This window comes from Siphateles boraxobius, unplaced genomic scaffold, assembly GCF_051911475.1.
Source record: "Siphateles boraxobius isolate OS27281-9 unplaced genomic scaffold, OSU_SipBor_1 15, whole genome shotgun sequence".
In the NCBI taxonomy this organism is placed as follows: domain Eukaryota; kingdom Metazoa; phylum Chordata; class Actinopteri; order Cypriniformes; family Leuciscidae; genus Siphateles; species Siphateles boraxobius.
In genome coordinates this window covers 3,100,849-3,115,823 of record NW_027508755.1, presented here as the reverse complement: position 1 = coordinate 3,115,823, position 14,975 = coordinate 3,100,849, and the positions used below count along the sequence as shown (strand labels likewise).

At 38.0% G+C, this 14,975-nt stretch overlaps 1 protein-coding gene across 5 annotated transcripts in view; it reads left to right on the top strand.

Moving 5' to 3' along the window:
• Positions 1 to 14,034, top strand: part of cyth1a (cytohesin 1a) — a 64,374-nt gene extending 50,340 nt beyond the window's left edge. For 3 of the 5 annotated variants that reach the window (XM_077230650.1, XM_077230651.1, XM_077230653.1), the window contains exons 9-13: positions 1,339 to 1,450; positions 6,766 to 6,842; positions 8,771 to 8,839; positions 11,602 to 11,756; positions 12,785 to 14,034. In XM_077230650.1, the coding sequence (XP_077086765.1) occupies positions 1,339 to 1,450; positions 6,766 to 6,842; positions 8,771 to 8,839; positions 11,602 to 11,756; positions 12,785 to 12,863 (492 nt within the window). In that variant the 3' untranslated portion in view covers positions 12,864 to 14,034. Of the gene's footprint in view, positions 1 to 1,338; positions 1,452 to 6,763; positions 6,843 to 8,770; positions 8,840 to 11,601; positions 11,761 to 12,784 lie in introns of those variants that run through there. The other 2 variants (XM_077230654.1, XM_077230652.1) reach the window with 2 other exon arrangements.
• The last annotated feature ends 941 nt before the right edge of the window (positions 14,035 to 14,975 follow it).

Sequence of the window (14,975 nt, the reverse complement as noted above, 5' to 3'; positions counted from 1 at the left end):
CAGTACAACCACGATAGAATGAATCTGGAATGAATGACAAAAAGACTACCAAGCGAAAATATACAACAAAATAAGCTTTTTTTGGTTAGGTTTTTAGCTCTCATTTGTAATACAATATTTATACAGTAAAGATGCAGATGTTTTAACTTTAGCTTCTCATTCCCGTAAAATACTCCTAAATCAAGCACAGTTGTAGAACTCTGTTCATTATAATAGCGTCAGTTCTCCGCGGATGAGGCTATATCATATAGCTATAGTGCTGCAAGTCAAGAGCACTAATTATGTATTTATTTTCAATAAATAATCAGAAATAACTGGCTACGTTTGGCACATTGCCCAGCTTGTTTGTATTTAATTATTGACTTATTCATTGTGATTTAATTGCAAGCCAATTTGCCATTTAATAGTGAATCGAAATAAATCATAGTGCTCTTGACTTGCAGCAATATAGATATATTACAAACGAAAGCTAAAAACCGGTCAAAATAAATGTAATAATAATGCTTATTTGTTTATATATTTTCGCTTGGTTGTATATTTATCGTTATTCTAGATTCCCTTGAAGGATCTTGGCCAGCGCTACTGTTCGTGAGCCGTCCCGTTCTGCTAGACGTTCTACATGGCACAAAAGTAAAAAAAAAAAAAAAAAAGGGGAGAAAAAGGCAAATATCCATTGATAATGTAACCAAAAAACAATCTGGTTTTCATTTTTGCATTTGCATTGTATGGTCTGAAAACTGATTTGTGAAAATGATTCTGAGATTTACGCCGTGAAAGTCTGATATTCAAAGGTCTACTTTTTCTAATTTGTCTTTCTCTAATCTTTCTTTGTTCGCCCATCAGGTATAATTGAGGACGTAAATTAAATTAAATGACATGATTAAATTACTAAAATGCAAGAGTAATAAATGGCAAGAATGAGCAGAACAGAATAGCAGGGAATGAAAGAAAACATGTTTAGAATAAAGTGTTAATTACTTTATTTACAGGAATAGTCCAATAGCGATGTATAGATTGTGTGATTGATGAATGTTTCTAATGTGACATTGGAAATTATAAAAATGTAATCACTGAATAGGTTAACATATTAGTTTGACTATATATGTATATATATATATATATATATATGGGCAGAAAGTGGGAAATAGTAAGTAACCCATGGCTGGACCCACTTTATAGACTAGATGACATTGTCCAACAATGAATAACTTTTTTACATGCACTATATAGTGTTATCTGGCTCTCCTTATAAGGATATTTGGCCGTTCTGTAGGTGGAGTGTGTGTGTGTGTTAGTTTATCTTTTAAGCTTCATAGTCTTTTGCTTTGACTCCTACAGAACCTGTATGACAGCATCAAGAACGAGCCCTTCAAAATCCCAGAGGATGACGGCAATGACTTGACGCACACCTTCTTTAACCCGGACAGAGAGGGCTGGCTGCTCAAACTGGGTGAGTGGGACTACATGAGCGCTGTGTCACGTGTGTGACGATCGTGCAGCGCGACACCTACATTTCAATGAGAAGTTACCTGTCCAATCACACGCTCTGAGAGTGAGATTTAAGACTGACACATACACACTCATCCATTGATCCTCACACACTATACAGTAGCACTTGATGGATCACTCTCTTCTCACGTCATGTGAACGTAATAACACAGTAATAACACTTCATGATCGCAGTGAATCATCTGCATGAGTTTAAGCACATCAGATCAATATCTCAAGCTGTCGCTGTCATGAGGTGTAAGAGAAACTGCACTTTTAGATGAACACTCTCTATTAAAGTATTATAAGTCTATTCATAAACTTGTTCGTAATACTCTAGTTCCCCTTTGTAATCTGCGAATTTGTCATGAACAGGTTTCAGGAATTTCTGTATAATACTTAATATTCATGGTTACACCGCTAATGAGTATAATACATTACAAAGTCTTGAATTATACTCATTATAAGTGAATCAATGAATACTGTAAAATGCGATAAACACACATCCTTCTATGTTCATGCGCCAAGTTGGTACTTTGCTTAGCAGCTGTAAACGCACTACAGTTATTTGAATTATTCTGATTTGTTCGTGTAACAATTTATTGAAGATTAGCATCTGCTACATTGACTGTTATCACGAGTAAATTGATTACTGTAATAACTTTCATTAAAATTGTTCATAAGAATAAGTTGTCTTATGAATGCAATATAGGCTAATGAATGAAGTTTGCCTTTAGTGCTGCAGTTCTCAACCTTTTTAAATCCAAGGCCAATATTTTCGGATTTACTGAACAAGGATCTGAATTAAGAATCATAACTAAGGAGATTATTTATTGATGTACTACATGCTTATTATTATAGACCAGGCCTAAAAGGTTCTGAAAAGAACGGACAGGAAATGAATTGTGAACTGAATGTGTGCTGATACTAGTGTGCACTTGTACTTTGATTCCCTGTTTTATTTTTGGAGCGTTCCTCTGTAATTCTTTGATCAGAGAGGCAGCGTGTGGGGAGTATGATTTCCTATTTAATTTAATTATTTTGTTTCCTTTTCTTCCTCATTTGTTTGTTTGTTCCCATGATTTTGGCTGTTGTCTTTCCCTCAGGAGGTATGTACACCTGTTCTTCCCAAACAATCGCTCATCTCTCCGCTCTCAGGTGCTTTTGGTGATCAAGCCTTGCTTCCTGTCCCCTGTTTCTGTTATTAGCCACTGTAGGGCCATTATTTCCCATGGGGTTCGTCTTTCCATGAGTTTACGCTAGTTTTTACATGTTCCTTCATTTGTTTGTCTGACGGCTCGTTTTATCCATCGAATCAGCGATTCGTCCACGTGCCGCCCTGTCTCTGTATGGTGGCGGGTGCTTGGGGTTTGATTTTGTGGCCAGTGTATCGAAGAACACCTCTCTCTGTTTGCTGTGGTGTTCGAAACGCGCTCTCTCTCTCTCTCTCTCTCTCTCTCCCTCTCCCTCTCTCTCTCTCTCTCTCCCTCCCTCCCTCTCCCTCCCTCTCCCTCTCCCTCCCTCTCTCTCTCTCTCTCTCTCTCTCTCTCTCTCCCTCCCTCTCTCTCCCTCTCTCTCCCTCTCTCTCTCTATCTCTCCCTCTCCCTCTCTCTCTGTCTCTCTCTCTCTCTCTCTCTCTCTCTCTCTCTCTCTCTCTCTCTCTCTCTCTCTCTCTCTCGTGTTATTTCCACTTTGGGAGCTGCAGTATTTTCTGCTTCCTCTCAGTCTGAACGGAGCCCAACAAACACCAATAAAAACAGCAAAAGAAGAAAATGAAACATACAAGATTAAAGCGAAGTTCACCCAGAAATGAAAAATTCTGTCATTGTTTCCTCACCAAAACTCCTATGACTTTCTCCTGTGGAACACACTATTATAAATGCAATGAACAGCATCTGTCCTTATTCAGAGTCATTGGAAGTAGGGGTGGGTGATATTTTGGTAGACGGTAAAACTTTAATGTGAGCTTGCAGTGCTGTGCCGTCATGAAAGTTTTATCATCTTTTTATCCGCATGCATTTTTAAGCCTTGCCAGTTTAAACATTCAAGCGATTTTAAACCATTCAGATTAGTTTAATACTCGTGAACTATCAGCTCGTGTGCGTCTTATCGTTCTTAAACGGGCAGATACACAAAAAAATCATGTCAAAATGCCCGTTTTGGTGAGTGTCCTAAACGTAAACATATACTGTGTCAATTCATTAGATCTGTGCGTTCAGTCTTAAAGTGACAGCAGCCTAATAAACATGATGTCCGTTTATGTTATTCAAAAATAATGTTAATTAAACAAAAATACAAATTGACTGAATGACTTTTGTAGCTTTAATTTATACAGAAAAGACTATGCAGGTTTTTAATTTACACTTGATTTATTCACTATCCTTAATTTCATATTTTTGATATTCCTGAAAAACTTTTAGCACAATTTATTTAATTTGTATAGTTTTTTTTTCTGTTATATTTATATTTGTATCAGTTTCTTTGTTCATATTTTCTTTCTGACTGTTTACTTGTCGTCAGTAAACTTCTACTCACATTAGTTAGACTAATATTATTTTGTGCGGCGAATTGGTGTCAAAAATTATGTAATTTCAATTGTATCTAAAATTCTGATGTCACAATCTTATTTCAGACAAAATAACTGTATCTTGATATATATAACGTTATAGTGAAATAAAATTACTGATATCGTAATATAGGTTTTTGCTCATATCGCCCACCCCCATTTGTATGGAAAAGAGCAGCTTGGACTTTCTTCAAAACATCCTCTTTTGTGTTTTATGGAAGAAGGAAGGGGTTTGATTTCATTTCTGTGTGAACACTTCCTTTAAACATGACGTTCAATCATTTCACTGCTAATGGCTGGACTAGTGAACATTTCAAGTGGTGTTTGATCCGTTTAAACTGAGCCAGAAAACTGCACCTGGACCAAAGACTGCTATTGTTCATGCTCTACGTAAAGCGTGTGTGTGTGTGCGCGCGTGTGTGTGTGTGTAAAACCGAATCTAAAGTGTTCCATTTCATTTACACCAGCATTCATATAATACATTCAGTAGCACTTTAGTTTAGGGTCCAATTCTCACTATTAACAAGTTGCTTATTATCATGCATATTACTAGGATATTGGCTGTGTATCAGTACTTATAAAGCACCTATTAATGCAATATTCTGCATGATCATATTCTACATCCCTTAATCTGAACCAATACCTGAACTTAACAACTACCTCACTAACTATTAATATGGTATTTGGAGTTTATTGATGCAAAAGTCGTAGTTAATAGTGAGAATTTCACCCTAATCTAAAGTGTGATTATAATATTAAAAAATGTAAAAGATCCAAAGACATGTGATTGCCGCAGCTTCCTGTTGTCTCGTGAGAGATGTGACTAGTAAACCGGAGTGATCATTCATAACTCAGCCAATCAGCTTGCTCAGAGACTGAGCTCTGATCTGTGTGTGTGTGTGTGTGTGTGTGTGTGTGTGTGTGTGTGTGTGTGTGCCGCTCATGCCAGGACTGGGATACAGTGCAGGAGGATCAGGATCAGGACAGCTTTAGGCTGGTCAACATGCCCTGCTTTTGTGTGCCGTGCCGGATCACATCGGAAACTCATTTAAATAACATTCGGCCTGTCACAATCATCAATTTTGTGCTGATGGTTTTTACAATATTTTTTACTTGGAAACATTTATTTAAATAGGCCCATAAAAATTGATTTACTGCTGTGAAAATAATATTTAGAAAGTTAAAAATTTCTCCAAATATAATACGACTTATATAATATAATAATTCACCAAGGCTGTGTTTATTTGATCAAAAATACAGGCAAATAATAAAATGTTATTACAATTTCAAATAGGTATTTTCCATTTTGATATATTTTAAAATGTAATTAATTGGTGTAATGGCAACGCTGAAATTTTCAGCAGCCGGTCGGTCACATGATCCTTCAGAATAATATTTTGAATATTTTTTGCTAAAATGTACATTATTTGAATTGCAAAATGTGACTGAAGTTTAAACTGCACTATCATCTCAAATATTTGCAATAAGATTAAATAACCGCAATCAGACGAATAATCAATAATCGCGACAGGCAGCATTTTGCTAATTATTTTATAGTCATTATGAATGCAGATTTTATGAGCTCATATTCATTGAGATACTTCATATGATATCTGTACAGTACTTTTACTGCAAAATCAGCAAATGTGAAAAGGAAATGCTGAATACATGGGAATATACCTTCCCATGTATATTATTCTTTTTTCCCTCCTTTTTTATTTTGTTATGATTAATAAATTATTAAACAAATGCCAATGGGCATGTTTTGCATCAACAACCCTGACACACAGTTAGTTAAAAGTGTTTTTGGTTGCACTATACGGTCTATTAATTGTAAAGTTATCTCCTTTGCCCCTGTGATCAGGTTTCCCGTCAGAGGTCAAAGGTCATCCTCGGGTCACTGACCCCTGTGTTTACCTTGTGGTTCCTATAGAGAGGGACGTGGGAAAATGAGCTCAACCTGATAGCAGATTACTAACATAGTCTGCTAATCACCATATGTGACCCTGCACCACAAAACCAGTCATAAATCACACGGGTATATGTGTGGTAATAGCTAACAATACATTGTATGGGTCAAACTTATCGATTTTTCTTTTATGCCAAAAATCAGTACGATATTAAGTTAAGTAGGATATTTTTTTGTAAATTTCCTACCGTAAATATATAAAACATTTATTTTTGTGAGTGGATGCAGGACAATCGCGAACATAAATGCACAACTTTAAAGGCAATGTTTCGACTTTTTTGCATCCTCAGATTCTAGATTTTCAAATAGTTGTATCTCGCCCAAATATTGTCCTTTCCTAACAAACCATACATCAATGGAAGCGTATTTATTCAGCTTTCAGGTGATGTATAAATCTTAATTTCAAAAAATGGACCCATGTGACTGGTTTTGTGGTCCAGGGTCACATATAGAGAGCTGAAGTGATGTATTTCTGGTCCCTCATCGGGGTCTGTCAGTGGGGTTAAGAGGAAGGGCAGCCGTGTGATAGTTGTGGAGGGTCACTGATGGACTGGTTTGAGCATGGTGTGCTGCTGGGAAGGAATGCTGTGCTTGGGTCGTATTGGACGTGGAGTGGCTGTAGAAGAGCTCATTGTCTGTTCATCCGTCTGTCTGTCTGTCTGCTCCTCTGCCGCTCAACTCTTCAGCTGCTCGCCTCACATCTCAGCGTGCGGAAGAATAACACTCCTCTTCTGTTCCTCAGGAGGACGCGTCAAAACCTGGAAAAGACGGTGGTTCATCCTCACTGATAACTGCCTTTACTACTTTGAGTACACTACTGTAAGTACTGAAAAAACATGTCATGCTTTCAGTAGGTGATTTATGATCAGTTGTCTGAAGACTATATATATATATATAATGTGTGTGTGTGTGTGTGTATATATATATATATATATATGAAAAATATATATAGATATATATATTTATATATTGCTGTATGGTGAATAAGTCACGGCTGATGGGCGCTGTTAGGCATGACGCAAAGCGGAGGAGCCCTGAACCATTTATTTATTTATTTATTTATTTATTTATTTATTTATTTATTTATTTATTTATTTATTTATTTATTCTCTTATGCTCACCAAGGCTGCATTTATTTGATTAAAAATACAAAGAAAACTGTAATATTGCTAAATATTATTACAATTTCAAATAAGTATTTTCCATTTTATATATATAGTAAAATGTAATTTATTCCTGTGATCAAAGCTGAATGTTCAGCATCATTACTCCAGTCTTCAGTGTCACATGATCCTTCAGAAATCATTCTAATATGATGATTTCATGTTCAACAAACATTTATTATTACAACATATATCAATGTTGAAAACCGTTATGTTAAACAAAATTCTGATTCTTTGATGAATATAAAGCATTTATCTGAAATAGAATCTTTTGTAAGATTAAAATTGTCTTTACTGTCACCAATGTAATACATACTTGCTAAATAAAGGTATTAATCTTTCATTTTTTCCCAAAAAATAAATATTCTTACTGACCCCAAGCTTTTGAACGGTAGTGTTTGTTAAAAAGCGTTCTATTTCATTATTAAATGCTGTTCTTTTAAACTTTTCTATTCATCTTCTGTTCATTTCAAATTTATACAACTGTTTTCAACATTGTGTATTATGTTTATTGTGTATTATGTGAAATCAATATTATGTTCTCAACATAATAAATGTTTCTTGAGCATCAAATCATCATATTAGAATGATTTCTGAAGGATCATGTAGTGATGTAATGTAGTAATGATGCTGAAAATACAGCTTTACATCGCAGGAATAAATTACATTCTAAAATATATTCAAATAGAAAACAGTTATTTTAAATTGTAAAAATATTTAACAATATTATTATTGGTTTATTTTTTTATCAAATAAATGCAGCCTTGGTTGGCAGAAGAGACCTCTTTTAAAAACATTAAAAATTGTAACGATTAAAACATTAACATTAAAAATTAGATTTTTACAGAAAAAAAATAAATATACATATATATTAGAGCTGCACAATTAATCGTTAAAAGATCGCGATCTCGATTCAAATTCAAACACCCACGTGATCTTATTCCTAAATGACAACGATTCTCCTGTCCATTAAACATTTGACAAAATCCCAGCAAACATTCAGATCTGTGTTCAGGCTGATCCAGAGAGTGCACTTATCGTTTACAGTATAGATATGAAACAGCCTCTCAATCAATCTGGTCAACCACTCAGTATCATTATTTCTGTTTCAAGTATTAATATTATCGCAGAAGTACTGGAATAAAAGTTTATAGTTCGGTTATAAACCCTGATTTGGATGGTAGCGATTCAAATAGATGAAATCACCTTTTGAAAGTAACATGATGCATCAAATAACGATTATATCGATTATAATGTTACACCAGTAGGTGGCGACAAGTAACTGTTGAAACAATGTATTTGTCATTGAAGCATTCATTCGAGAGATTTCGATTCATCCAGCCATTAAACAAGTTTTTATGAGTGAGTCATTAAATAATCTTCAAATCAATTCAACATTTTTAAATTGATTGCAGCAATTAATGCAGTTGAAATGAAATGCAGAGAAAAAAAATCATGATTCTCAATTTATCCAGAATATTGCAGATCTAATATGAACACACACACACTATCAGCCAATTTTTTTAATTTATTTTTTTAAAGAAATTATGATAAACATAAACTAACGTGTCTCTTTTCATGCAGGATAAAGAACCAAGAGGCATCATCCCTCTGGAAAACCTCAGCATTCGTGAAGTGGAGGACAAGAAACCGGTAAACCGTCTTTTTCAGCAGTATAAACTCCAGAATCTCTTCCTGATTATCTGGGGACAATTTGATGAATCTGCAGAATCAGTCCCTATGTTTGCATGATGACCTTTACATCCCAATAAAATATGCATACTATAACGTGCTAGCAGTAGTGTGTCCTAAATCATATTATATTGGGAATAGATGTCCGGATACAGAGACACATTATAAAAAGTAATGCATTTTCTTGATTCTACCACTCTTCTACACTTAACTTCACTGTGAAACAATATTATACAGTAACAATACTATAGTGTGCTAGCAGTAAATCATATTAGGTCCCACTTTATATTAAGTGGGTTTAAGTACTATGTACTTACATTGAAACTAATAATTTGATACAATGGACTTATTGTGTACATGCTGGTTTTTACATTGTACTTATTATTTTGAAAATACCTGCATGTAATTAAAGCTGTAATTACACTGTTGACCCTTCCCTTACACCTTAACCTACCCTTAAACCGACCCAATACCACACACACCAGCCCCTAACCTTACCCGTATCACACACACCTGACCCTAACCTTACCCGTGTCACAACCACCTGATCCTAACCTTACCCGTATCACACACACCTGACCCTAACCTTACCCGTATCACACACACCAGATCCTAACCTTGCCCGTGTCACACACACCTGATCCTAACCTTACCCGTGTCACAACCACCTGATCCTAACCTTACCCGTATCACACACACCTGACCCTAACCTTACCCGTATCACACACACCAGATCCTAACCTTACCCGTATCACACACACCTGATCCTAACCTTACCCGTGTCACACACACCTGACCCTAACCTTACCCGTGTCACACACACCTGATCCTAACCTTACCCGTATCACACACACCTGACCCTAACCTTACCCGTATCACACACACCTGACCCTAAACTTACCCGTGTCACACACACCTGATCCTAACCTTACCCGTATCACACACACCTGACCCTAACCTTACCAGTATCACACACATCTGATCCTAACCTTACCAGTATCACACACACCTGATCCTAACCTTACCCGTATCACACACACCTGACCCTAACCTTACCAGTATCACACACACCTGATCCTAACCTTACCCGTATCACACACACCTGACCCTAACCTTACCCGTATCACACACACCTGATCCTAACCTTACCCGTATCACACACACCTGACCCTAACCTTACCCGTATCACACACACCAGATCCTAACCTTACCCGTATCACACACACCTGACCCTAACCTTACCCGTGTCACACACACACCTGACCCTAACCTTACCCGTATCACACACACCTGATCCTAACCTTGCCCGTGTCACACACACCTGATCCTAACCTTACCCGTGTCACAACCACCTGATCCTAACCTTACCCGTATCACACACACCTGACCCTAACCTTACCCGTATCACACACACCAGATCCTAACCTTACCCGTATCACACACACCTGATCCTAACCTTACCCGTGTCACACACACCTGACCCTAACCTTACCCATGTCACACACACCTGATCCTAACCTTACCCGTATCACACACACCTGACCCTAACCTTACCCGTATCACACACACCTGACCCTAAACTTACCCGTGTCACACACACCTGATCCTAACCTTACCCGTATCACACACACCTGACCCTAACCTTACCAGTATCACACACATCTGATCCTAACCTTACCAGTATCACACACACCTGATCCTAACCTTACCCGTATCACACACACCTGACCCTAACCTTACCAGTATCACACACACCTGATCCTAACCTTACCCGTATCACACACACCTGACCCTAACCTTACCCGTATCACACACACCTGATCCTAACCTTACCCGTATCACACACACCTGACCCTAACCTTACCCGTATCACACACACCAGATCCTAACCTTACCCGTATCACACACACCTGACCCTAACCTTACCCGTGTCACACACACACCTGACCCTAACCTTACCAGTATCACACACACCTGACCCTAACCTTACCCGTATCACACACACCTGACCCTAACCTTACCCGTATCACACACACCTGACCCTAACCTTACCCGTATCACACACACCTGACCCTAACCTTACCCGTATCACACACACCTGACCCTAACCTTACCCGTATCACACACACCTGACCCTAACCTTACCCGTGTCACACACACCTGATCCTAACCTTACACGTATCACACACACCTGACCCTAACCTTACCCGTATCACACACACCTGACCCTAACCTTACCCGTATCACACACACATGACCCTAACCTTACCCGTATCACACACACCTGACCCTAACCTTACCCGTATCACACACACACCTGACCCTAACCTTACCCGTATCACACACACCTGACCCTAACCTTACCCGTATCACACACTCCTGATCCTAACCTTACCCGTATCACACACGCCTGATCCTAACCTTACCCGTATCACACACACCTGATCCTAACCTTACCCGTATCACATCTTAATAGCAGCACAAGTGTTTTACAATACAACCTGAACACAATCAGTACATTGTACATATTTTTCAATGTAAGTCCATGATACTTGAAACCCCTTTATATAAAGTGGGACCTCATATTATATTGGGAATAGGGGGCCACAGGTGTCCGGATACAGAGACACATTATAAAAAGTACCTACCTACACTTGACTGTGAAAACAGTGTCTCCCCCTAGTGGTCATGTATGTGATGGTCTGCTGGTGTTTGCTTCTCAGCACTGCTTCGAGCTCTTCATCCCTGATAATAAGGACCAGGTGATCAAGGCGTGCAAGACAGAGGCTGATGGACGCGTGGTCGAAGGCAATCACACGTTCTACCGCATCTCTGCTCCCACCGTCGAGGAGAAAGACGAGTGGATGAACAGCATCAAGTGAGTGTGACTCGTCTGCACACAGGATATGATGATTACAGGCAGATTCTGGGTTACACACAGCCATTTTTACAAACTGAGGGGCGAGTTTGTAGTATATTGAGTATAATCCAGAATATTTATTTTGGGTCAGGTCCAGATAATTGTTAAATATCCCTGTTTTATGACACCGTTCACTGGAGTCTCTCTCTCTTGTTTCTGATTTGTCAGTTGCAACATTTGTGGAGGCAAATATTTTTCTAGTCACAAAACTGTATAATTTGATCATTGTACCATTCAAGCGATTTCCTACATAGCGGTGTTAATCATTTCACTCCACTCTCTTTTTCTGATATATGTCAATATTTAATATTCATTTTACATTGGAAAATGTAAGTTTATTTTGTAACTCCAACCTATTATTATGCTATTTTAAAAAATCTTAATTTTGTTTTGGAGGTCTCCTACTAGAGGTTTACATGTTCTGATTGGTCAGATGACCCAGTCTGTTGTGATTGGTCTACTCTGCTCTGATTGGTCAGATGACCGAGTCTGTTGTGATTGGTCTACTCTGCTCTGATTGGTCAGTTGACCCAGTCTGTTGTGATTGGTCTACTCTGCTCTGATTGGTCAGATGACCCAGTCTGTTGTGATTGGTCTACTCTGCTCTGATTGGTCAGATGACCCAGTCTGTTGTGATTGGTCTACTCTGCTCTGATTGGTCAGATGACCCAGTCACTGCTCTTTGAGGGTTAAAGTAGATGCTGTTCACCAGCAGCCAAAGAAGAACATAGACTAGCTTTATGCTAATTTCCTTCAAACTTATGCAGGAAGTAAGACTGGAATTACTGATGACTCTTTTCAGCAGTTCAGAATCGATTCTTTCTGTTAAGACACAATTTTATTTGTCGTACAATTTGATCTTTAAAACTTTGCAGGCCTTTTACATTCACAAACATCTACAGTATATTACATACTGCATGAAAGGTCACATCTGAAAAAAGCTTAATGGAGCAGTTTTTCATAATATTCTTCCTCTTCATCTCCAGAGCGGCCATCAGCAGAGATCCTTTCTACGAGATGCTGGCAGCGAGGAAGAAGAAGGTGTCCTCTATAAAGAGACACTAGAGCTGCTCAGGTGTTACACTTTCAGGACTACTGGAGACAGTTGAGCTGTGAAGAGTCAAACACAACCCCCGACTTCAAGACCACTCTTTTTAAACGTCTTCTTGCTCAGCTCAAGCGTGTGTGTGTGTGTGTGTATGTGTGTGTGTGTGTTAGAAGGAAGTCAGTGGGATTTTTAACTCACTAATACTTCCTTGAAACCCCCAAAGAGAACAATTTTTCCTTGTGCTTAACCAAAATACGCTCTTTCTGTTTCTCTCTCTCTCCTCTCTCTCTCTATCCCTCTCGTCTCTCTTGCACACGCGCGCACTTGCATTATCTGAAATCAGCAGGTCTGACAGAATGTGGAAAACCAAACGAAAGTTCCTACGTGCGTCAGAAAAAGGAAGATTTCCTTTGTGCTTTGAAATGTACAGGCAATAAGTGTTTTTCTACATTTTGTATCGTGCACAAAAAGCGGCTTAGTCCTCAGAGGTTTATTTGTGTATTTAATTGTAAAAATAACATGTTCTAAAGAAACGTCTATTATTTGCAACAGAAAAGGAAAGGGAAAACATTTGTTTGTTTTCTTGGCAGACGCCAGCGTTTCTGGAGATGACGCATGCGTATATAGTGTGATGTGTGAAGCTGCTGCAGTATATTGGCAGCGTTCACAGACATAAGCAGAACCAATGAATGGTGGCCAGCTAAGGATTCTGGGATATCGTCATTACAAGGATATCATGCATTGGTACTACCTCTCAGACAGACGGGACGGTAATTAACAGATGGTAATGTTTTTATTTTCCATGAGGTCTTTTAACCCAGACCTCCGAATAAAACGCTTCTCATAAAATGAGTAAATGTGCCTAACAACAGTTCGTGAAGCCTGAAGTCCTCGGGATGCTCCAGTGCCTGCTCGCGTTTCTCCGGTCACCCCTTCTTTATCAGTCCAGCAGTTATTCTACACGCTAAATATTCAATCTAAGCAGTATTGGTTTAATTTATCAAAGATGTATATACTTTAGTGTATAGAGAATATTGGTTTCCATTTTATAAATGTGTGTACTGTGTGTAGCAGTATTGTACTAGTTGAGTGCCATTTTCTTTCTTTTCTTTTCTTTTTTGATTTTCTGGAGGTCGATACCATTGTAGTGGTAGCCAGATCATGCTGAAATAAAGATATTATAGCAGATGTGGTTGTGTTTTGCGTTTTGTCTTCATCTGATTCAGTCACATACGCTCTGAGATGAGCTGTTTTTCTCCTCAAAAGATTGCAGATTGCAGTTGCTCATTAAAAATATGAACACAATTCATACGCAGTATATGATAAATACCAGCAGGTGGCGGCATCATGACATCTGTGCTGCTTTTCCTGTTCAGAAGTACAGATCTAGGGTATTCAGTGAGTTTTGGTTCGGTTTATTTGGTAACACAGTGTCCTTGTTACATGTGTTACATGTACTTACCATAGTAATAACAGTAAATTATGCATAATTATATGCAACTAACCCTCAACCAAATCATAATCATATCTTAACCCTATAGTAAGTACATGTAGTTGGTTATTAGTACTCAGTACTTTAATATATTAAATTACACTGTAACAATGACACCTTAAAATAAAGTGTAACCCTTAGTCCTTGTTACAGTGTAATTATACATTTATTACAACTATATAAGTACTGAGTAATGTTAACCATAAACCAAAACCTATTCCTAATCTTACAATAAGAACATACTTTTAGTTGCATAACATTATGACAGATTTACTGTTATGGGGGGAAATGTTGTTTGGGAAGAGTTATACATTTCCTTGTCCTCTCTCAGTTCCTGGGCACATCAGTCTCAAAACAGTTGCGACACAATTTACAGAAAACTCATAAATATTGAAAGACTTTTATGGACTACTACTTATCAATACTCCCAACGGTCAGTCAGCCAGCTGGGATATTTCCTCATGACACACTCTTATTGTAAACAAACACACACACACACTCTCTGTTAGCTCTCCTGATAACACACTCGAGGAAAAGAGGGGCGTTTGATGTGCTTTGTTGAAATCTGACATTTTCCAGAAACGAGAGAGAGAGAGAGAGAGAGAGAGAATTAAACCAGAAGGAATGTTTTTTGTTT